This window comes from Myotis nattereri, assembly GCF_964212035.1.
Source record: "Myotis nattereri genome assembly, chromosome: 7".
Classification (NCBI taxonomy): Eukaryota; Metazoa; Chordata; class Mammalia; order Chiroptera; family Vespertilionidae; genus Myotis; species Myotis nattereri.
Genome location: NC_138082.1, coordinates 61,009,744 through 61,032,557, shown reverse-complemented (window position 1 = coordinate 61,032,557; position 22,814 = coordinate 61,009,744). Strand labels below are relative to the sequence as shown.

At 46.1% G+C, this 22,814-nt stretch overlaps 1 protein-coding gene across 1 annotated transcript in view; it reads left to right on the top strand.

The window, feature by feature from the left end:
- Positions 1-22,814, top strand: part of FMNL2 (formin like 2) — a 323,355-nt gene that overhangs the window by 273,076 nt on the left and 27,465 nt on the right. Inside the window, exons 11-21 of the mRNA XM_081095526.1 lie at positions 2,382-2,456; positions 5,985-6,095; positions 8,779-8,928; positions 10,854-10,955; positions 12,614-12,914; positions 13,071-13,280; positions 18,207-18,331; positions 19,093-19,295; positions 20,823-21,057; positions 22,113-22,181; positions 22,289-22,369. Coding sequence (XP_080951652.1) covers positions 2,382-2,456; positions 5,985-6,095; positions 8,779-8,928; positions 10,854-10,955; positions 12,614-12,914; positions 13,071-13,280; positions 18,207-18,331; positions 19,093-19,295; positions 20,823-21,057; positions 22,113-22,181; positions 22,289-22,369 — 1,662 coding nt within the window. The remainder of the gene's footprint in view (positions 1-2,381; positions 2,457-5,984; positions 6,096-8,778; positions 8,929-10,853; positions 10,956-12,613; positions 12,915-13,070; positions 13,281-18,206; positions 18,332-19,092; positions 19,296-20,822; positions 21,058-22,112; positions 22,182-22,288; positions 22,370-22,814) is intronic.

The following is a 22,814-nucleotide window of genomic DNA, read 5'->3' as shown; positions in this document are numbered from 1 at the left end:
TACTTAATTAGCTTAGACATGATATCAAAAATTTGAATTTGTTTTTCAAGGAATGTAAATACAAAATTTTTAAGATCTCTTAGCATGTCTGGTCCTGGTATTTCTTTTCTTTATTTTTTTTTAAGGTGTTAATTAAATCTTTATTGTTCAGATTATTACATTTGTTCCTCTTTTTCCCCCCCCATAACTCCCCTCCTCCCAGTTCCCGCCCACCCTCTGCCCTCACTCCCCACCCACTGTCCTCATCCATAGGTGCACGATTTTTGTCCAGTCTCTTCCCGCATCTCCCACACCCCTTTCCCCCCCAAGAATAGTCAGTCCGTTCCCTTTCTGTGTCCCTGATTCTATTATAATCAACAGTTCATTCTGTTCATCAGATTATTTATTCACTTGATTCTTAGATTCACTTGTTGATAGATGCATATTTGTTGTTCATAATTTGTATCTTTACCTTTTTCTTCCTCTTCTTCCTTCTTAAAGGATACCTTTCAGCATTTCATATAATCCTGGTTTGGTGGTGATGAACTCCTTTAGCTTTTCCTTATCTGTGAAGCTCTTTATCTGACCTTCAATTCTGAATGATAGCTTTGCTGGATAAAGTAATCTTGGTTGTAGGTTCTTGGTATTCATCACTTTGAATATTTCTTGCCATTCCCTTCTGGCCTGCAAAGTTTCTGTTGAGAAATCAGCTGACAGTCGTATGGGTATTCCCTTGTAGGTAACTGAGTTTCTTTCTCTTGCTGTTTTTAAGATTCTCTCTTTATCTTTTGCTCTTGGCATTTTAATTATGATGTGTCTTGGTGTGGTCCTCTTTGGATTCCTTTTGTTTGGGGTTCTCCGCGCTTCTTGGACCTGTAAGTCCATTTCTTTCACCAGGTGGGGGAAGTTTTCTGTCATTATTTCTTCAAATAGGTTTTCAATATCTTGCTCTCTCTCATCTTCTGGCACCCCTATAATTCTGATGTTGGTACGCTTGAAGCTGTCCCAGAGGCTCCTTACACTATCCTCGCATTTTTGGATTCTTTTTTCATTTTGCTTTTCCGGTTGGGTGTTTTTTGCTTCCTCGCATTTCAAATCATTGACTTGATTCTTGCGCTCCTCTGGTCTGCTGTCGGGAGTCTGTATAATATTCGTTATTTCAGTCCGTGTATGCTTAATTTCTAGTTGGTTCCCCAATATAACATCGAGGGTCTCATTAGTTTTCTTGTAGATCTCATTAAGTTTATCGGCGGCTTCTAAACAGTTCTTGAGAGACCTTAAAAGTGTGGTTCTGAACTCTATATCTTCCATTGACAATTTTGTCCTGTTTCTTTGTCTCCGCATTTTGTTATGCTTCCTTGGTGCACCCCCTAGTGGTCTTTGTGCGCAGTCTTATAGTTAATACCAGGGAGGGTTTGACCTCCAGGCCAAGTGGCTATGAGAATCAGCTGTGTCAGCAGTGAGAGAACTTCTGTCCTCTAGGGAGGTGCTAATCTGGCGTTTGCCTGAGGCTATCCGGCAAATGCCTGTGTGCAGGGCTTGGGCGGGGCGGGTCGAACAGGATCAACAGGGTGGACCGGAGAGAGCAGTTATGGCGGCTCTCAGTCCTGTCCCTAGGAGCTCTGCCTCTGAGTCCCAGCACCCGCTGCAAAGCTCGGAGAGAAAGCTGCACTCGCTCTTACCGAAGCCAGGCAGTCCCGCTTCTCCCGTTTGAGTCTGGGTCCCTAAAGACTCGCCTGGATCTGGAGCTCAGAGTCTGCGACTCCCTCCTGATTGAAAACGGATTGAAAACGCCAACCGCGCCCTCCGCCGCCAGCCCGCTCCGCGCACTCCGCACCTCAGAATTTGACTTCAGCACTGCGCCTCCTCTGAGTGTCCGTATGCATTTCTCTTTCCTCCTAGTTGTAGGACTTCCACTCAGCCAGCGTTCCAGTGGTTCTGGGTGATGTCCGTTCCCTCTTTTAGTTTCACTTTTGAAGTAGTTGTTCAAAGCAGCAAACTCCGGCGTTAACCTATGCCGCCATCTTGGTTCTCCTCTGGTCCTGGTATTTCTGTAAAAAGGAGAACCCTGGTGAATTTTTAAATTACCATAAACAACATTCTGGTATCCCGAATGCAGGTTAAAAAAGTTGGTGGGTCATGCAAAGCTAACACGGGAAAGAACACACTTGATATGGACTTCAGAGTCTCGGGAGACCTTGCGAAGGAAACCCAGGATCAGTGCGGGTCCTGGCTCACGTTGCTATTTGTGAGTTAACTAGCGCAGAAGAAAAGTAAATAGAGTGTGAGAGAGGAAAAAATAGGCATTCTGGAAATGATTATTAATGCTAAAATTTCTGCATCTAATTTTGGGATGCTTATGTTTGGAATTTCACATGCACGATGAAAATGTGTGTTTTCAGGTTTGTGGAGAAAAGCAGCGCTTTGAGAAGTTGATGGAACATTTCAGGAATGAAGACAATAACATCGATTTTATGGTGAGCTATTTTTGTACTACATTCAAGAAAACAAACTCAATTTCAGCACTTTTCCCTAAATCCATTGATATTTATATGTAGTATACATCCATATGTATGAGTATATTACAAAGGACAGGAAATTGAGCATAATATACTACAGATCCAATCTAGACTGTCCCTCTTAATCTCTATTTTCCCTCCATGGCATTTATTTCCAGTTTTATTCCTTCTGTGCACTCTATAGTACAAGCCAAAAGAACTGGTTATTTACAGCAAATAAAGCATGAAGCATGCACTTGGGAAAAGGAAGGTAACGTGCATGGTGCATATGCCGCAGTCGCTAATGTTACTGTCAGTGGTGCCGCATGGGAATCCTTAGGGCAGAAGCAAGAATCGGACCATTTTGCCTTCTGCACACCTGAGCCAGTGCCCTCCTCTAGACAATATTCCCAAGACTAAAGTGCTTTGGTTTGTGGAATTGACTGTATATATCCCCTACATTAATGTACGGCAGTGGTTCTCCCTACTCTCCCCCGCCCCTCTCCTGATCTCTTCCCTGCTCTAGTAATTGTATGAAGGCATACCGACACTGCAGATCCACTTACAGGTAGATCACGTGCAACAGCATGGGGCTCAGCAGGCTGTCATCTTCCAGAACTAAAAGGAGTTTGAGCACTTCTGAATCCATATGCCTGAGGCTCAATCCTGGACTGAAGGTGGACTCCACTATAGAGAATTTCCTCAGACAGCTTCCTCTCGAGGGCACCCAGATTGGCAGGCCTTCTTTGACCTAATGCAGGGAGCTTCTGAACCCTGGGGGTCCTCACCTGGGTCATCTCCCACGTCACTGCCAGGCCGGAGCAGACAGCCCAGTCAGGTCCGACACTGTCGAGTCTTCTGAGCCTGTGCTCGGACACCAGGCAGGGCTTTCCCTAGAATTGCTTTAGTGACTGTAAAATATGGAGCATAGCTTTACAGATTCCTAACCCTTTTATGTAAACATTTTTTTCTGGGTCCTTAAATTTAATAGACATCATGACCCTCAGCCCCTTCCAAAATCAGTGAGAAAGATGGACTCTTTTATAGAGGTTTTCTGTTCCATAAAGCAAAGATATATACATACATACACACACACACACACATGCTTTTTAAAAAGATAAAAAGTGAATGTGAAACAAGGAATACTTTACATTGACTTTTTAATTCTTGTTAGTAGGGTTTTTTTGGCGTGTCTATGGCTGTTGGCACAGGTGATAAACATGTGAAGAAGTGGTGCCTGGCTCTCCTGACTAGTTTCTTTCCTTGGCCTCAAGGGGGGAACTCACTTGTTCCTTTAAGCTGGGGTTGCAAACTGGAGGCTCCCAGGCTGGAGGCAACCTCCAGGCTTGTGAGTTAGTCTCCCAGTGATGTCCTTCCATAAAAGAATTTGGAAATTATGCACAAAAATACAGATTTCTGATTTTCTTAAGCAAAAAATTTCTGACAACAGGAGACCCCCATTCATGCAGAATATCAGCTGCTAAAGCCAACTCACGCCTATTCCTTGTGGCTAAAGGTGTACTTTCCAGTTCATCTCAGTCCACACCATTCCCTGTTCTGTTACTTGTGGCCCACCTCGCTCATTTATCGTATGTGCGTACAGGATCTCTCTGCCATCGAGTTTCTGCTAGAATGACTCTAAGTCCTTTAAAACATCTGCACTGTTTACTAAGGAAAGCATGTTTCCGGTGAGCACATTTACTCACATGCACATGCAATGAGGAACCTTATATAGAGGTGCTGGTATAGGGATTCTGTGTGCTTGATGCGTGCATCACCTAGCAAGTAGTTACCTCTCAGGCATGTCGTAAAACTCAACAGATCATTTAGACCTGCTTTCAGGAGAGAAGTGGAAAGATGCCAAAAGCCAACCATATTTTTCCTCCAGAAAATGAGGCTTTTCATAAACTGCAATTAAGAGGTATAACTTCCCAAAAGAAAACAAAAAACTGACCAAATCTTCTTTAGCTCATTTAACCACAGCACCTGAAGTCACTTGTTAATTAACTGCCATAGTGTCTCCTTGTCACCTAGAGCGGATGGATATCCAATGAATAAAATACTCAAGAATCTAATGCGACAAAAAAATAATTTTGAAAAGAGAAAGAAAATGAGGTTTTGGGGAGAGGAAGAGTGAGGTGGTTTTCGGAGAAAACGTGGATCTGGCTCCCGTAATCATTTTACCTCCTTGAACGAGGCTCTGTTTAACTATGGAGGGAAAGCATTAGTGGGATATTTCCACCATAAATAAACTGATTGTCACTATTAAAAGCAAAATAGGTCTGTTGAACTCTGTGCTGCTTTTACCAAACCGGGGACTGGTTTTTCTCTGTGGCTGGTCCCAGGGCCACTGATGCAGTTGCGGGTAGAGAGCAGGAATTCAAGGCTTCTATGGAATGGAACCCAGTTCATTGTTCAAAGTGGAAAGATGGGTCAGGGATCCTGTGATGGTCCTGTTGGGATGATGGGGCCCACCGTGAGGTTTCAGAGGTGATAATAAATCACCTGTGATTATAGGAGATTTGAATGCTTTTCTTTGTAATAACTTTCACGTTTTCTACAATATATCTGTAATAATGTTCATTGTTTATTCTGTATGCCTATAAGCCTTTTTTAAAATGCCTTTACTGAGATATAATTAACATACGATCCAATTTACCCATCTAAACTGTACAAGTCAACACATTTTTAGTGTATTTGTGGGGCTGTGCAGCCATCACTGCAGTCTAATTTGGGAAATTTTGTCGCCCCCAAAAGAATCCTCACACCCATTTGCAGTCATTCCCCATTTTCCCCACGCCCAGTCCTAGGCAGCTACTAACCTACTTCCTGTCTCTGTAGAGTTGCCTATTCTGGATACTTCATATGAATGGAATTATAATACATGTCATATTTTGTGACTTTTTTCACTTATGAGTTCAAGTTCACCCATGTTGTAGCACATTTCAGTACCTCATTCCTTTTTATTGTTGCATAATATCCCATTGTATGGACATATCACATTTTTTTAATCCATCAGTTGATTAACATTGTTACACACACACATTTTAATTACTATGAACATTTGTGTAGAAGTTTTTATGTGGATGTGTATTTCCTTTTCTCTTGGGTATAATTTACCTAAGAATGAGATTGCTGGGTAACATGAAAACTCTGTGTTTAACAGTTTTAGGCACTGCGACACTTTTCACAGCGGCTACACTATTTTACACCCCCACCCCCAGCAGTGGATAAGGGTTTTACCTTTTCCACATCCTTGTCAACACCTGTTATTATCTTTCCTTGTGATTACAGCCATCCTAGTGGATGTGAAGTGGTATATAATTATGATACCTATATGACTTTTGAATTTTTTAAAAATATGAAGTATTTTTTAAAGACCTAATAAAATGAACAAAAAGGAAATTGGTAAGTGAGCTCTGATGTGTGCAATTGAAAGCATATTTTATGATTAAAATGAGAAAACAAGCTTGGAACCCATCTAACCTGTTGGCGATTTCGTTTCAGGTGGCCTCTATGCAGTTTATTAATATTGTAGTCCATTCAGTAGAAGATATGAATTTCAGAGTTCATCTCCAGTATGAATTTACCAAGTTAGGCCTGGACGAATACTTGGATGTAAGTAGAGTTGAAAGCTTCGGCTCTCATATAAGACCTGGTTTATTGCCTACCCTCAAAGATACACTTCCGCGGGGGCGAAAGAACACTTGTGGCCCTATGCCGTCCACTTACTGTACTGCTAGGTAAGAGGGAGCCACCTGAGGGGTGCAGCCTGCCAGAGAAGCTGGGTTCTTGCAGGCCTCCTGGGCCTCCGCTGTCTTCGCCAGCAGCTTTTAGTACCGGAGGCAGAGAACCTCTCGTATACGGCCTTGCTGCAGCTTCCCTCTGCTTTGGAGCTCTAGGGTCAAGTCTCACTGCACCCCTCATTGGGGCGGGCTGTTGGGAAATTCACATTCTTGGTTACTCTGGGGAAACTGATTGTGCAGGGAAAGTCAAACCCAGACTGCTGTGGAGCGATGAAAAATTCCTTAGAGCATACAAAAAAAGAGAGAAATGAACACCAGAGACTTCCTTGTGTAGTTGTTAAATTCTGCTGAAAATGTGGCCTTAGAAGTTCTACTTTTAGTTCTTGGGACAAGAGGGTCTAAAGTTTCTCTTTCTCATGCTCCCTTGAAGAAATGCTCAGCCAGTTCCCTGAAGCCCTTCAGAAAGTTGATGAGAACATTATAAATGGACTTGAGTAGCTCCGTGTGCACAGAATGTACCCTTTCCTTGGACTCCTTGGCAGTTACGCTTTCCATTCTAGATAAGAAAGGTCCATTTGAACTTGGAAGGTCACTAGTGGTTGGGCAAGAATGGTTGGCCTCAATTTCAAGGCTGTTTCTAGTTATGAAGAACATAGAAGCCCTTCCTTTGGAGCTCAGCTGCCCATTGTCCTTAGGGGTGGAGCCAGGGGATCACACATCGGTACCCTCAGTTTATTGCGAGGCGAAAGCACAGAATCGGTTACTCTGCAGCTTATGGCCTTGCTCATCAGACCAGGAGAGACTGGCCTATGTTGTCTAAGGCTCCTCAGAGAGAGGCATGATCAGTTTCTACTGAAGAATTGCTTTGAATTGTTTTCCCATTTAAAGATCTACTAATATCTTGGATAGGATAATGTACTGAAAGGTATTTTGAGATCGTGGTTTGTCTTTCTTTCCCCACATGCTCTGAGAGGAGCAGCATTAGAACAGAATTTGGGTGTGGAGCTCCGTAACGCGGCTCCAGGTTCGGTTTGGGTGTAGAGCTCCATAATGTGGATCCGGGTTCGGTTTGGGTGTAGAGCTCCGTAACGCGGCTCCGGGTTCAGTTTTGTGATGGGCATGCAGAGCTCACTTCAGGCTCCGGGTTACAGTGGCAGGTAGTAACGTGTTAGCACCTGTTGTCCATTGTGAAATCTGAGAAAAATCCTGCTAAACTTCTCCAGTGTCTTTTCTAGACTCCACCCTTATTTAGAAATCTTTTTCAGTTCTGACTCCCAAACCAAAATGGAACGTACTCTCTTCCAGCAAGCTTAGGGGTAGAACGCCAGATCAGACCGGGGAGAAAGTCTGCTTTCCTGGGGGTTTATGCAGAGTAGGATTCCTCAGAAAACTTTAAGACCTTTTTCAAAACACTCTGTTTCTCTAACTTCCTGCTCTGTGGGTTCTGGACCCTGATGAATAGAAGAATATGATAAGCATATAGTGTACAAATGCTTCATTTGTTTACAAAAACCAGCCTCGGTAAGGAGCCATTGATTTGCTCAGTACATGTTTATTGACACCATCCATGTGCCAGATATTATTCCAGCTAATCGTGTATTCCTCGGGGAAAGCCGTGACTTACGTTACTTCTGAGGAAGAGTCCTGGTTTACTTGACCTCTAACTTCACCGTAGAGCTGGCTCACTTCCTCTGGCATGCCTGGCCTGGGATGCAGAGAATGGGGGTGGGAGGAGCTTCCTGACTTGTGCTTCGGGGAACCCTGAGCTCCTGGGGGGCGGGGGCAGTGTTATAGGGAAGTACTAGTAATCATGGAGGGTGGGCTCTAGCAATTTGTGTTAAAATAAGCCCCCAGGCCAATATATTCTATCCGTGCCTGCCCCACTGTCCCCCAGCTCTACCTCCAATTAGAACTACATCATTACCCAGGACAGTTAGCACCCACTCCAGTCTCTCCTCCTACACAGATAGCTCTCAGGTTTTATGTTACCCGTGATTCTTGTTCCCATTCAAAGTTGTTTTTAATTTTTCTATTTTCCTGACTTCACCTGCATCAAAAGGTGTTAGGTTGGAATATACCCACATGGGGAATATACCCACAGGAAGGATTAGGGAAATGAGTGTATATTTGGGAGAGGGTCTTCCCCAGAATGCAGGCTGATGGTACCCTCTGGGATGATCACTCCTTAAATTCTCTTAAGGAGGAGGATATATCAAATTCTCTCCTGGAAAAGACTAGACCAGTGGTTCTCAACCTTCTGGCCCTTTAAATACAGTTCCTCATGTTGTGACGCAACCATAAAATTATTTTCGTTGCTACTTCATAACTGTAATGTTGCTACTGTTCTGAATCGTAATGTAAATATCTGATATGCAGGATGGTCTTAGGCGACCCCTGTGAAAGGTTCGTTCAGCTGCCAAAGGGGTCGCGACCCACAGGTTGAGAACCGCTGGACTAGACCATGTGGAACAAACAAAACTACATAGGCTGTTGGGCAGTTATGTGCTGTTTCCACAGATAGGCTAACGCCCCTGCTCTTGCCATTTGATGTTTAGAAGCTGAAACACACGGAGAGTGACAAGCTGCAGGTGCAGATCCAGGCGTACCTGGACAACGTGTTTGACGTGGGAGCTCTGCTGGAAGACGCCGAGACCAAGAACGCAGCCTTGGAAAGGGTGGAGGAGCTGGAAGAAAACCTCTCTCATGTAACTACTTCCCAGAACAGGAAAACATGCCTGTGTTTCAAGGGGTGCAGAGCAGAATAAGTGCCCGCTTTGGTGGCCGTGAATGACAGGACGTGGAGTGTAGGGATGAGCTAGAGAGCTGTCAGAGGCCACTTGGGGTTCCCTCAGGAAGGCAGGTGCGTTACTTCACACCCCGTGGGATCGTGGCCTTGACTTAGCGCACCTGCCCAGTGTCTGCCGAGTCCACATTTCCCTGGCCACGTTGTTGTCGGCCCAGGAGAGCTACGTGATAAGCATGACCTGAGCCGTGGTCAGCAAACTGCGGCTTGTGAGCCACATGCGGCTCTTTGGCCCCTTGAGTGTGGCTCTTCCACAAAATACCACAAAATACCACGTGCGGGCACGCACATACAGTGCGATTGAAACTTCGTGGCCCATGTGCAGAAGTCGGTATTTTGTGGAAGAGCCACACTCAAGGGGCCAAAAAGCCGCATGTGGCTCGTGAGCCGCAGTTTGCCGAGAGCCGCAGTTTGCCGACCACTGACCCAGAGGGAATTGCACTCAAATATGTGCACTTGGTCTGAGGTGAATAAGTTTCTTCTTCTGAATCTGAGTCACCTTCTACCGAATGTGTCCACACAAGCCTGTGGACAGGGCGTCTGGTGGCTTCCTGATGCCTGTTTGCTCATTCCTGCCTTGTGGCTACTCAGGTTCTAAATAGATTCTCTTCAACAATGAGCCTTTTCAGGGGAATCGGTGCACTTTCCACATGGCCTGCTCTTTCAGGCAGCGTGTCCTCTCAGTGTGATGTTTGCACTGTCTCAGGGCTGGGACTCGTTTTCCATTCAGGGGGTTTTCTTGCTGTGGACCCAGGAGGATGAGAAGTTACTCATTTGTTCATCCGCGCCGCTGATACTGTAATACTGCAAGAATGAATGGAAAAACGGTGCTGCTTAAAAACCCAGGCCTTGTGAGGACTCGATTCTTCTGCTTGGATCCTGACAGTGTCCTTGATTGTGAAATGAATTATCTCTTTTGGAGGGACATTTATTTTCCCCTTTGAGCATTTTTCCTCCACATTTTCTTAGTTCCTAGTATTACCTGTGTTTAATGTCCTTCACCTTTTCCCGTCACTCTGCACATGTGCATCTTCATGGCTGTGGTTAAGCCAAGCTGCCAGAACTCCCAGCGCGGGCTGTGCCTGGCAGACGCCTGCTTGGGAAGAGCATTTATAGGCTCAGTGTTTCTTCCCTTAAGAGATTTGCATGGTATTCTGACCTGATCAATGTAAGTCTCTCCTCGTCCCTTCCCCCTGCCTCCCTGATTTTCTTCACTTGCGGTCGTTTCCAGGGAGAGGTGAGAAGTGCGAAGCCGCTCAGTTCTAGGGCCTCACGTGGAGAGTAACTGTCCGAGCCATGGCTCACCCGGTCCTGCTCTGGAAGCCTCTGCCAGCATTGCAGGACCAGACCTGTGTCACCCGCTTTTGTAGCAGGCCACCTGTGTGCTTGAACGGCCCCTCCAAAATGGCTTTTAGTATTTGGGTAGTTTGGATCCAAACAAGCAGTCGTATTTTTTCAACTGGTTATCTGTAATAACACAGCCGAGTTTTCTGGATCAACAGTTTTCAAACCTTTTCTCGGGGAAGGAAAGGTGGGCTTCCTCCTCCCTCACCCGTTCTTCTCCAGCCCCCGCAGAAATGGAGAGAGACATGAAAGAACTAACGTATGGGTTTTATTAAGGACTGTATATCAATTAATTCCCACTAAAAACAAATTGTATTCAGAGCCATAGCATAAATATTAACATTTCCGTAAAACAGCCTGTGGAGCTCACACAGGGCTGTGACGGGCCCCTTCCGGCTTCTGAGCGACTCCACTTGCTGAGGGCCCAGGCGCTGATCAGGGTGACTCTGGGTTGTGACACGGCCTCCCTTTCAAACCTTACAGTTGTCTGAAAAACTACAAGACACGGAGAACGAAGCCATGTCCAAGATCGTGGAACTGGAGAAGCAGCTCATGCAGAGGAACAAGGAGCTGGATGTGGTTCGAGTGAGTGTGACGGTGACAGCGGCCCCGTGGGCACCGTGGGGAGGGTGCTCCGGCCTTCGTCTGGCCGAGCCTGCATGTCAGAGGAATGTACTGGGGCAGCCTATCTGTTGGGACTATTTCCGAGGTGGTCCTCCAAGAAAAGTGCACAGTTGTGGGCTTTACACGTGCGTGTGCAATCAAACGCTCCGGGCAGTATGTCCTTATCACAGGTTTTGGGAGCAACAATATTTTCCCATCTGGACGAGTCGGAGTTGATTACGTAGACCCCTCATTCGGTTAGAAATAAAAATACAGCATGGATTTAATTCATGCCACTTATTTATTTTCAATAGAACTTGCATTTCTTTGTTACTTTGCTTCACTTCTACGTGAAACCAGATTTGGTGGTTGCCATGGAAATGGTGAAATCGCAACCCAGGCGAGACCTAATGGCATTCACCAAAAAAAAAAAAAAGGGAAAGAAAAAAAGGCAAAGCAAAACCAATCCATTTTACTATCAGATAAGCACAGCTATTTTATTTGGTGCTAGCATTGTTTTACCTTCCGTGTCAGGTATTTATGGAGCCCCATCCGTGTGTTTAGAATCGTAGGGAACATAAAACCACCGAAATGCCTGGAGGGCATTCAGGCAAATGGCTTGCCTTTGCACCACCGTTAATGAAATGGCACGTTTTATTCGATGGTTATCGTGTCTGTGTGTGTTGCTTGATCGTCTGACATGTCCTAGAGTTAACTCTAGGAAACTTACTTTCTGGCACACCATCGAGACAGAGTTGTAGCATATGGACTCAATTCAAGGGCAGCCTCTCAGATTATTAATCATAGACAGGGTGTGAAGAATGTCTCCCTGCCTGCTGGAGGTTTGTGGTGAGAGGTCCCGTGTACAAGGCCCAGCAAGTCAGTGCCATAAAACCCTCTCACGGGCCTCTGTGAGCCCCGTAAAAGGAATCGGGACAGCCTTTGAATTGATATGGTAACTTCTTTGCTTTCTGCTAAAAACCTAGACAGAAATAAGTGATCAGTGGAGGGAAGCACTGGCCCGTTGTGTTAACTGTATTCCCGGACGGAAAAGGTTGCAGCCACGGCTGTCCTGCGCTTGGCCGGGGGCATTGTGAAGGCTGGGGAAACCCGTTCAGGGCCAGCCAGTCCCTAGTCACTCTTCAGCGGTTATTCCACATCTTGCAGATTTTTAATCCACTCTGACTTCCGTCCAAGGCTAATGTAGGGCCCCTTTGGCTACTGCTAGCTGATGTATCCAGAGTTAAAATGAATTTTAAAGTAAGTGAAAGGAAAACATGCTAGACCACCGGAATACCCACTGGATATCCCAAAGCCAGCTCCAAAATCATGTCTGGGCCATCTCTGCTCTGTGCCTCTCCCCCCTGCAGGGAAAGTCGAGCCTTAATTAACTGAAAGAACCACATTAGCAATAAGAATTGCTAACATATATTGCATGCATTGCCAGTGAGCGAACGATAACGAATGGGACTTTATAGGTTCTGGCTGAGTTCCGTAGAATTCCTCTATACGAGTATCCTTTTTCTTTTCTTTCTTTTTTTTCCGTTTGGCTATTTTCTTTGTCCTCAGTTTGCCAATCTGGTGGTGAGAGGCAAGCATGTCCTGTGAAGACAAACTCTTGACCATGGACTCTTTTGCAGGAAATCTACAAAGATGCAAATACCCAGGTTCACACCTTAAGGAAAATGGTCAAAGAAAAAGAAGAAGCCATTCAAAGACAGTCTACCCTGGAAAAAAGGATCCATGAACTGGAAAAACAAGGGACCATTAAAATTCAGAAGAAAGGGGATGGGGACATCGCCATACTGCCGGTTGTGGCTTCCGGCACGTTGTCCACGGGCTCGGAAGTAGCAGTGGGACCAGTAACGGGGGCTGCCACCTCGGGACCCTTGCCCCCACCTCCCCCACCTCTACCTCTGTTGTCAGATGCACCTGAAACAGGTAAGAAGCCTTGGCGGGAGAATGGGGTGGGATTGGGATATTTGTTCTTCTTTCCTTTACTCACTGCTCACTGATGTTCTCTGTGTACACGCGGCCTATTGCCGGAAAAACCATTCCTTTATTTTCAAAGTCAATTTGTTTCTTTTCTTTTGCTAGTGCAAAATGGTCCGGTAACACCACCTATGCCACCCCCTCCTCCGCCCCCTCCCCCGCCACCGCCTCCCCCACCCCCTCCACCTCCGCCTCTGCCGGGTCCTGCCTCCGAGACTGTGCCAGCTCCTCCTTTACCACCACCCCTTCCTCCTTCTGCACCCCCGCTGCCTGGGACGTCTTCACCCACAGTGGTTTTCAACTCAGGATTAGCAGGTAAGAGCAGAGAATAAGACCCAGCCAGGTACCCGTGTGAGAAATACTCATTGGTCTTACTTCGAGGGTTCAAGCCGTTCTTTCAAAGTCCCGGTCTCTTGAAATGTCATGTCTCTCCTCTTGATAGAATATCCTGCTAAGGTGCCGGTGAGATGGTCATGCTCAGGAGGCCTTTCTCTCTCAGTAGGTTTGTCCCTCTCTCCCTGGTGGGAGGTCTTGATCCTGCACCGTCTTAGCACTTTCCAGGGAAGGGAGAGAGACAGGTTACCTTCTGGGGGTCCGTGCGTTTTCACAGGTTCAGCGAACACGTCTGGACATCTGTCATAGTTGAAGCTCTGACACAGACTGCTCTGGTGCTTGCAGCTCTTTTATCTTGAAGGTATCTGCAATGTAAGGGGGCACCGTGCCTTTCTGTGTAATTGCCTGAGGTAGGCTTGCAGGCATTTCTGAGCATCACAGGGCATCGGAATTCACTGTAGTCCAGTGACGCTTTAAGGGGGAATGTTGCCAACAGCCGCATTAGGATGCCTTGAAATGCTTGCTGATAGTGCACCTCGTCTTCCTGCTGACCAGGACCCAGTGTGGCATCCTCACCCCCCAGCCATAAGGCAGGGTGGGTGTGAGCCAGAGGAAGACAGTTCCTCTAATGCCTTGAGATGTAAGTTCTCATCTTCGACTCCGAAATGCATGTTTACTCCTCTCTACAACACTGCAAGCTGTTCTCCCAGCCTCGGAGTGCCTTCCTGGCATGGGGCGTTGCTCTGAGTTTTGCGGTACCATCCTGGTGACATCAGATGATCCCGTTTCCTCATCTACATCAGTCCCTTGGCGAGGTCTCTCATTTCTGCCGAAGAGCCGCCGCTGTAATATTTTCCCATTTCCAAGGCTGCGGTGGTTCTAGAAGACAGGCAGCCCTAACTGGTTTGTCTCAGTGGGTACAGCGTCAGCCTGCAGACTGAAGGGTCCCAAGTTCGATTCTGGTCAAGGGCATATACCTTGGTTGTGGGCACATCCCCAGTGGAGGGTGTGCAGGAGGCAGCTGATCAGTGTTTCTAACTCTCTATCCCTCTCCCTTCCTCTCTGTAAAAAATCAATAAAATCTATTAAAAAAAAAAAAGACAGGCAGCTGTCAAAGATTTCCCAGCCTGCATCCCTGAGCATGTCCTGCCACAGCGTGCCCAGCTGGTCTGTGGTGCTAACTCATCCTAGTGACAGAAAGCCGCCCACAGAAAACTGGTTCCACACCCCAACTTCTATAAAACTGTCCTCGTAACAAACACAGTAATGTTCTCAGGAAACCAGTGACTTACTTTAACCCTCCAAGGTCTTCCCAAACTACCACTTTCTTCTAGAGCTTTTATTGCCTCTGAAGGACAAAAACAGAAAGCGCGTCATCATGGAACTGTTGGCTTTTGGAATATACACAAACCAAAACGCCTCAACCAGCCCCAGGAACCTGCCCCATCAACAGGCTGTTTTCCATGTGAAAACCTGTACTTGTCGTGTGCACTGGGCTCGCGGATTCGGCTTGGCCCCTAAGCACGCTTATGTGAGACGTGCCGGCTGTGGTATCTCTCCTTCGGACTGGCTTCCCTTCTCTCTGCGAAACCTCACATGTGACACAGCCTTTGCTGGCACCCACCTGAGCTCCGCCAGGTCTCAGGACTGCCTTGCCGAGCGCAGAAGCCACCAGGCTGAGATGTGGGTCCAGGGCCCTGCTGAACGGGTCTCATCCTCGCTGGTTCATTTTGTTGCCTGCTTAATTTTAAAATGCTTTGGCCTGTTGCTTCTCTCTTCAGCCGATTCCCCACTGCCACCTTTGGAGCTGGTCCCATCGGGAGGTGTTCTCTTTGTGTCTTACGTAGTTTAGAGGACTGTGTGTGGGATTGAAGAAACTCCTCTTTAGTGCCCTGTGTCCTCTAAACAATCACAGGAGGCTCTGTTTCACAAGATGTAAGGATTGTAAGAACCTTACGCGTAGTTGGTAGCTTGAGATCCAGCAGTTTCTACAAGGCCTTTAATCTCTTTTTATTACTCAGCCTTAATTTGGCCGTTCACGCTTAGTGGTGTGGGCCATGTTGTGAGATGCTTTGCCGGGGTGTTCAGGAGCTGTCTCTCTGGAACCAAGACACCAGACAGAATCAGGATGTCCCAGTAGAGCCAGACACAGAGCTGGGATATGCCAAGGGCTCTTGGGAGGCCAGAAACCTGTGACCACTAGGTCCCTGGATCTGCAGGCCAAAGGAGGTCTGTCCCTGCAACAGGCCATGAGCAAGTGTGCTCTTGGTGGCCGAGACAGGGACCAGGAGGAGGTCCCCTATGTTTATTCAGTCAAGGTTTCGTTGCAGTTTGTAGAGGAAATCATAGTAGTGGAAAATGTGCATTTGAAGCATAAGGCCGACTTCCTCAAATCTGCGATTGATCGACTGGTTCCCATGTCTTAGTGAGGTCAGCGCGGCAGGGCACTGGGCAGTCGGCACCCTGTGTTGTCTCTGTGGTGGAATGTGCTTTGGAACTTCACAATGAGGGTGTGGACTCCGGCTGATTATTTTTCATTAAAAATTTTTCCTTATCTTTAGGAATACTTAGCACAGTTGAATATGGCTGTTTGGGACCACTATAATGAAATCATTTTTTTCCCTCTTCTAAAAAGGATTATTTTTTTAAAACAATAAATGAGTCTTCAAGGCAGGCCCGAAGGGAAATGAATTTTGGCTCTGGGCTGCCTCGTGAAATGTGTCCAAGAAGCCTGGGATTCTATGTGAAGAGTGTGCCAGTTGCTGAGCCGCTTGACTCTAACTGTATCTAATGTGTTTTGTATTTTCTTTGTTCTTCCTGCTTCCACAAAAGATGGGCCCATCAAGCTTTTCTGTAGGTTGCTCCTCACTGAGTGTGTTGAATATTTGCGTTGTGCTCCCGTTGGTCACACCGTGCCTTCCATCTTTCCACTCCACCGTACACTGACCCTTTGCATTTTGACTCTGTGTCTGCGGGAAGTCTTGGTGTTGGCTGACTGTTGTCCCAGGTTTGCCCACACGCTTCAGGTGAACCTGTAGAGGAGAGATGATGGCCCTTTAAGCAGACATCCTGGATGCTGTGCCACATTCCTTTCTTCCCCGAGGAAAGGAGTGTTTTTCCCTTTAATTTTCATAGTTGGGTCTAAGGCCTCAGCTCTTGAAGGACTTTGGATTTATTCTGGGGGGAAAGGGAAAGCACCACAGAACAAGGACGAGCTGCTGGTGCTGCCTCCCTGGGCTCCGGCTCTCTCCTAGAGCACCTACCCACCCCCTTAGCCTGAGCACTGCATGCCATGGTCACCTACGGAGCTCCTCCTCGGATCATACCACTTCCCCAGAGTCAGGACAGCCTGCCCTGAAGACTTTATTGCTTGTCTTCTGATCTAAGGCTTATTATAGGCTTATTACTCATCTCGCTAAAAAGTTAACAAATAAGGTGGCTGCCAATGGAATGACCTGTAGTGAGTGTCCGGAGGCCACAGTGCCTGTGGAGGGATGCTGGAACCAAACGTCCCTGGCCTCTCACCAAAGATTATGGTCAGCTCCCCGCACAGCCCCTTCCGTATGCCTTCCTCCTTCCCCTCAACATCACCCAAGTGCCAGCCCAGAGGAAGGGCTGTTCCTGTGCCCCAGTTCCTGGGCAGCATAGGCAAAGGATGCAGAGTGGCGAGGAGCCCGTCACTGCTGGGCAGTAGGGACTGAGGTGTTGCACTTGGGAGTGGGAAGGCCTGGTGTGGCAGAGCTGTGTTTCTGTGTCCCTGCATGCCTTTGTGTCAACGACAGATGACATCCTGCTGTGGATTATGTCGCATGTGTAACTCTGGAGGAATGAGAGGCGCTGTCTGCCTCCCACTGAGGCAGGCAGCCAGGTAAAAGCCCAGGTGTGTTTTGCATTTTTTCCCTTTGCGCGGAAGTTCTCCTTTTCTTGCTGATGATGGCAAGTAGCAAAGCTCCCAAATAGCATAGGGGGCGTACCAGGACATACTTAAGAAGGCGGATATGTATAACTTGAATGGCTTGGGAGGACTTCTTTATGATGTGTAATTAACTAATGGAATTTTTAATGGATTGCCTTTTTAGCTCATTTCCCCAAAGTAAGAGGGGTTGGTGCTGACCCCTTGACCCCTCAAAGATAGAGCCCTCCCTCTCTGTTCAGAGGTTTTCAGTGTTTTGACTGAGCTCGTCCCGTGCCTCTGGTCACAGGCAGCTGAGCCCTGGGGAGAACTTGCTCTTCACGAGGGGGAGGGGCGGGGTCATTCTCAAAAAGCAGTACAAGTCCTGGTGCCAAGTACCCTTCTGTCTCCTTGAACATTTTCTGTTTTCAGCCACTCATGGCCCTGAGTTTGTTGAAATAACTCGACAGCCAATATAACCCCCATTTTTGAAATCATCCACAGGAATGCATTGCTCTGGCTGGAAGTCAGCATTCCTGATGCTACATTCCTGGTGGTTCAGAGAGACACTCTCTGTAGTCTCTGGTCATCTTCTGAGATTCGCTCTAGAACCAAGGATTTAGGATGTCGAAGTTACACTGGGGCTCGAAATTTCAATCTCAGTCCCCAGAGCAGGTGCCCTCTCTGCTGTCTAATAGCATGACTGATCATTTTTGCTTCCCAGTATTTATTTGTCTTAAGCATTGTCCAAACATTGTGACCGTGATGCGGCAAACCAGTTGCCCGCATTAAAAAGAAAGTCAGCTCCCAGCTCATAGATGACTTGAACACAGTGCTGTACCAGCCGGCCTCGGATTGCTCTGGCCGCAGCCACGTGTGGTGTTTGAACACCCGGGCGCCACCCGCCAGCCTTCCTCCAGGGTTAACGTGTCATCTGCAAAGACTGTTGTCTGATTGCTCTGGAGTGTCATGGGGTCTTGGTGGAATCTTAATTTTGTTCTCTCTGACCTCTGTAGCTGTGAAAATTAAGAAGCCAATCAAGACGAAATTCAGAATGCCAGTTTTTAACTGGGTTGCCCTGAAGCCAAATCAGATCAATGGCACAGTCTTCAATGAAATTGATGACGAGCGAATTCTGGAGGTATCTTTCCTACGGGTTACTCTGTGCAGCAAAGCCAAAATGAGTGTGTTGGTAACCTGGGCATTTTGGTGATTAAAGTGCTGGAGTTTTAAGGGCTTTGATGGAAAGAAAAAAAAGGATATGTGATGTCAGGGAATAAAATTGGAAACTATTTTATAAGGTGGGTTTAAAAAAATGAGTGTGTTGGTAACCTGGGCATTTTGGTGATTAAAGTGCTGGAGTTTTAAGGGCTTTGATGGAAAGAAAAAAAAGGATATGTGATGTCAGGGAATAAAATTGGAAACTATTTTATAAGGTGGGTTTAAAACTTTGTTTAAAAAGTTATGTTAAATGAAATAGTTTTGAGCACCTTTAGTGTATGCCAAGTGTGTGTGTGTGTGTGTGTGTGTGTGTGTGTATCTGACACAAGATCTTCCCTTAACTTATAAAGGGCATAAAACTCTTTATTAAATTACAAGTGAATGAGGACTTAATAATCATACTCACTAGCTGGTTTGATGGGTAGTTTTAGTCTGTGGTTGCCATCCCTGCAAGCTAATTATTGAAAGGCATTTGAAGTGGCTGGTTGGGACCGGTCATCCACTTTCAATTTTCACGTCTGCATATGTGGCATAACTCACACTCAGGCACAAACCAGAAAATAGAGCAGGCCATGGTCAAAGACAGGCATCACGCAAGTTCTTTGACACTTAACGAACTGTGTAGATAGTGGCTTCCTAACTTAATTTTTAAGTTTAATTCATTCATCTTCTCTAACCCAGGATTTAAATGTGGATGAATTTGAGGAAATTTTTAAGACAAAAGCCCAAGGTCCTGCCATTGATCTTTCTTCAAGCAAACAGAAGATAACACAGAAGGGATCCAACAAGGTGACGTTACTGGAAGCAAATAGGGCCAAAAACCTTGCCATCACTTTAAGGAAGGCTGGAAAGACCGCCGACGAGATTTGTAAAGCCATTCATGTGTAAGTTCGGGGCATTCTGGGAAACTACATTTCAGTAAAACAAAAAAGTTATGAATTCGTAGATGAAAGAAATATTTCAAGAGTGAGGCAGGATCTAAGATAAACGATGGAGCAATTCTTGATATCCCCACACCAGAGAGTCCCTTTGTTACATCTGTGCAACTTGAGAGCTTAATAAAATGTTAACACAAAAGAGGTGGACCAGAAATTACCCTCGGGAGTGCTGTGTTACAAGGAGTAATTATAATCGTTTTGGAAGAACAACGGGATCGTGACATTAATTATCTTGGTCGGCTCTCATGTCGGTCTGCGGCAAAGCTTCTGTCGAAGGAAAGTTGGGTGGAGTATTGCAGATGCTAAGAAAAGGAAGAAACGTCAGTTTTCTCCGGAGTATCTGATTTTTATTCAGATTTGTAGAATACGAATGTGATGGCATTTGTGGGATGATGCCATCCAACACCAGATGCACATATGATATGGAGGCACATTTCAATTTATAACAATAGGAATGTGATTGCTGTTGCTTTTAGTGCTTTCAGGACATTTTAAACGAAGTTGAGTTATTTTTTTTTATCCTTGAACAGCAGAGAAGGCATTGGTTTTATTTATTTTTCTCTTAGAAAAATCTTTCTACTCTTCTTATGGTCATGATGACTTTCAAATATGATAAGGATGTTATTAGATGTTTTAGGAACTAAATCATTGTAAATTGACATTTCATAAATTTTGATCAGGGATTCCTTCTGCAGTAAATGGCCCCAAAGAAATCATCTCCAATTTTATGTCCCCAGCCAGGATCATAATCTAATAGTCCAGTGCATTCCTCCAGTCTGTTCTGATTTCTGAGGTTGAAACCTGATACACGCTTTGGTTTTTAATTTTTACATGCCTTGTTTGCCATGGTAATTAAATATAATTACATTATTTTTGCTGAACAAAGATTGTCCATAGGACAATATAGAGGTTGTAGCGGATACTTCGTTTGTTCAAATTGAGCATACATCCACAGAGATCTGGTATTCCCTCAAGGGATGTATACACTTAAGCCAAAATATCCCTATGGCACAGGCATTTGGTTGCATTTTTTTCTAAAGAAGAAAATACATTCCCAGTTATTGGTTTAATTGAAATATTTTATAGAGTTCACCAAATATTCTCTAATTGTGTGTACAGTATTAATCTCCCAATTAGCAGTACTTAACATGCCTAAAATCCATGTCCTTGAATGACTTCACCATTGATGCTTCAGCCTTCCTCTGCCTCTTCCCACTGTCATTTACTGCTGATTTCTGGAGGCGTTGAGCTATAGTGATAGCTTAAAAAACTGCATGTGGGATGCGATGAGGTCCAGGTTGTCAGGAAGGACCAGCAAAGGTGGCTGCACAGTCGGGAGCCAGCACCACGGGGCGTCTTCACCGTCCACCTGGGACGCACTGGCTGGGTGGCTCCCGAGCCAGACCCGATGGAGATCAGGTGAAAGGGTGGGGGCTTTCTCTCCAACACTGACGTGTCCGCATCTGCCCTCAGCTTTGACTTAAAGACGCTGCCTGTGGACTTTGTGGAATGTTTGATGAGGTTCTTGCCGACCGAGAATGAGGTGAAAGTGCTTCGGCTCTACGAGCGGGAGAGGAAGCCGCTGGAGAACTTGTCGGACGAGGACCGCTTCATGATGCAGTTCAGCAAGATCGAGAGGCTCCTGCAGAAGATGACCATCATGGCCTTCATCGGGAACTTCGCCGAGAGCGTCCAGATGCTCACGCCTGTGAGTGGACCGACTCTGGCAGGGGAGGGGGTCCAAAGAGACACCGGATCCTTTTTGTTGGTTGAAGTCTCTTTCAGGATTGTGCTTCATGTCATGAGCTCTAAAGACTCCCTCCCAGGACTTCCTAGATTCCATTGTTAGTTCGGCCATCTTTTTCATTTTGTGTATGCCAGGTAAATTTGAAAATGGTGACATGTTCCATATCGCCATTCTCCCTAGAGGATGAATGTGTCCTCTGGATTTTAAAGTCCTGGTCAATACAGAGGACAAGGAAAAACCATTTTCTTAGCCTTAGTCCCCTCCTGAAGATTCCAGGTCTCTGGCTGGGGTGGCAAAGCTGAAAATGTGGCTTTCATTTCAAAAACCACCCCCAATCTTTAGCGGACTGGTTTATTGGCTTCGTTGGAAGCATCGCATTTATCATGGGCATCTTCCTGCTTGGGGTTTGTCATAGGGCACTGTGGTGATGTAGGAAGAAGAGCCAGCCATATCCTCCTCCTCTGTGTTAATCTGGTGGAGGCTCTGAATATCACAGACATAAATATCATAGAAAGTTCTTTCCCAGTCCTATTTCTGAACAAGCCTTTGTTAGTAACGGATCACAGCGGTACGGACATCTTCCGTCCGAAATCTTCCAAGAGCATCTGGAGGGTGGTTCTGCTCCTTTGCTGTTCTGTTTTCATCGCTGAGGAGCCCCATTGATTTAAAATATAAACTGTGTTCCATGGCGAGAGGGGGCGGGGGGGTGAGCTCCGCTGGAACACGCTGGTGACTGAGTCTCATGGTCATGGGTTTTGTGACAAGCCAGTTCTGACATTTCTCCTCATTTCAAATACTTTGAGGGACGAGCTCGCATGGAATGACGTGGTTACCAAACACCCGGCAGAGCACTCACATTCACGTTCAGGAAATAACAGAATCTCAGCATTGAGGCTGTGAGGTCTACAGGCAGGCCTGTGTTCTTCTGTGTTCACTCTTAGTTTCCAGCTAGAGTACCCCATTTTTAACATCTTTGTTTTTCTTCTCTCCCCTTCCTTCCTTTGCCTGGAATCTAGCAACTGCACTCCATTATAGCAGCATCTGTCTCTATAAAGTCGTCTCAAAAACTCAAGAAAATTCTGGAGGCAAGTGACGTTTCCTTGGTGCCTGGACGGGAGGGCGGGCCTGACAGTCCCATCCTCTGCCCAGGAGCTGGGCTGATGGGCTTCTCTCTTCTCGCTTTTGTTTGCAGATCATCTTGGCCCTTGGGAACTATATGAACAGCAGTAAACGAGGAGCAGTTTATGGATTTAAGCTTCAGAGTTTAGATCTGGTGAGTGGACTAAAAGCAATGCAAGAGCTCTCTGAGGCATAAAACAGCTGGCAGAGATTCCGTCCTGGAGCAGAGAGTCTGCTCTTGGAAGTGGGCTGGGAGGTTGTGATGAGGATGCTCTGCTAGCGGAGGACCAATCGGTGCCCGTGTTCTGGAACAGCGTTTGGCAGCAGGCACTCAGATCCTTAGAAACACTCCTACCCTGTGACCTAGTATTCCACTTCTAGGAATCCATCCTCAGGAGTCTGAGTGATGGATGCCGTATTTACTCATCATTGCAAATAATTAGCAACATTGTAAAGAGCCAAGATTTGGGGAAATAATTAAAGATGCTATAGCAATAGTTCATATAGTAAACTCTTCTTCAGCTGTTAGGAGACTTGTGAAGAATTTTCAAAGAAGTAGGTAATTCTGTGCTGAGAAAAGAGAGCACAGGCTATAAATG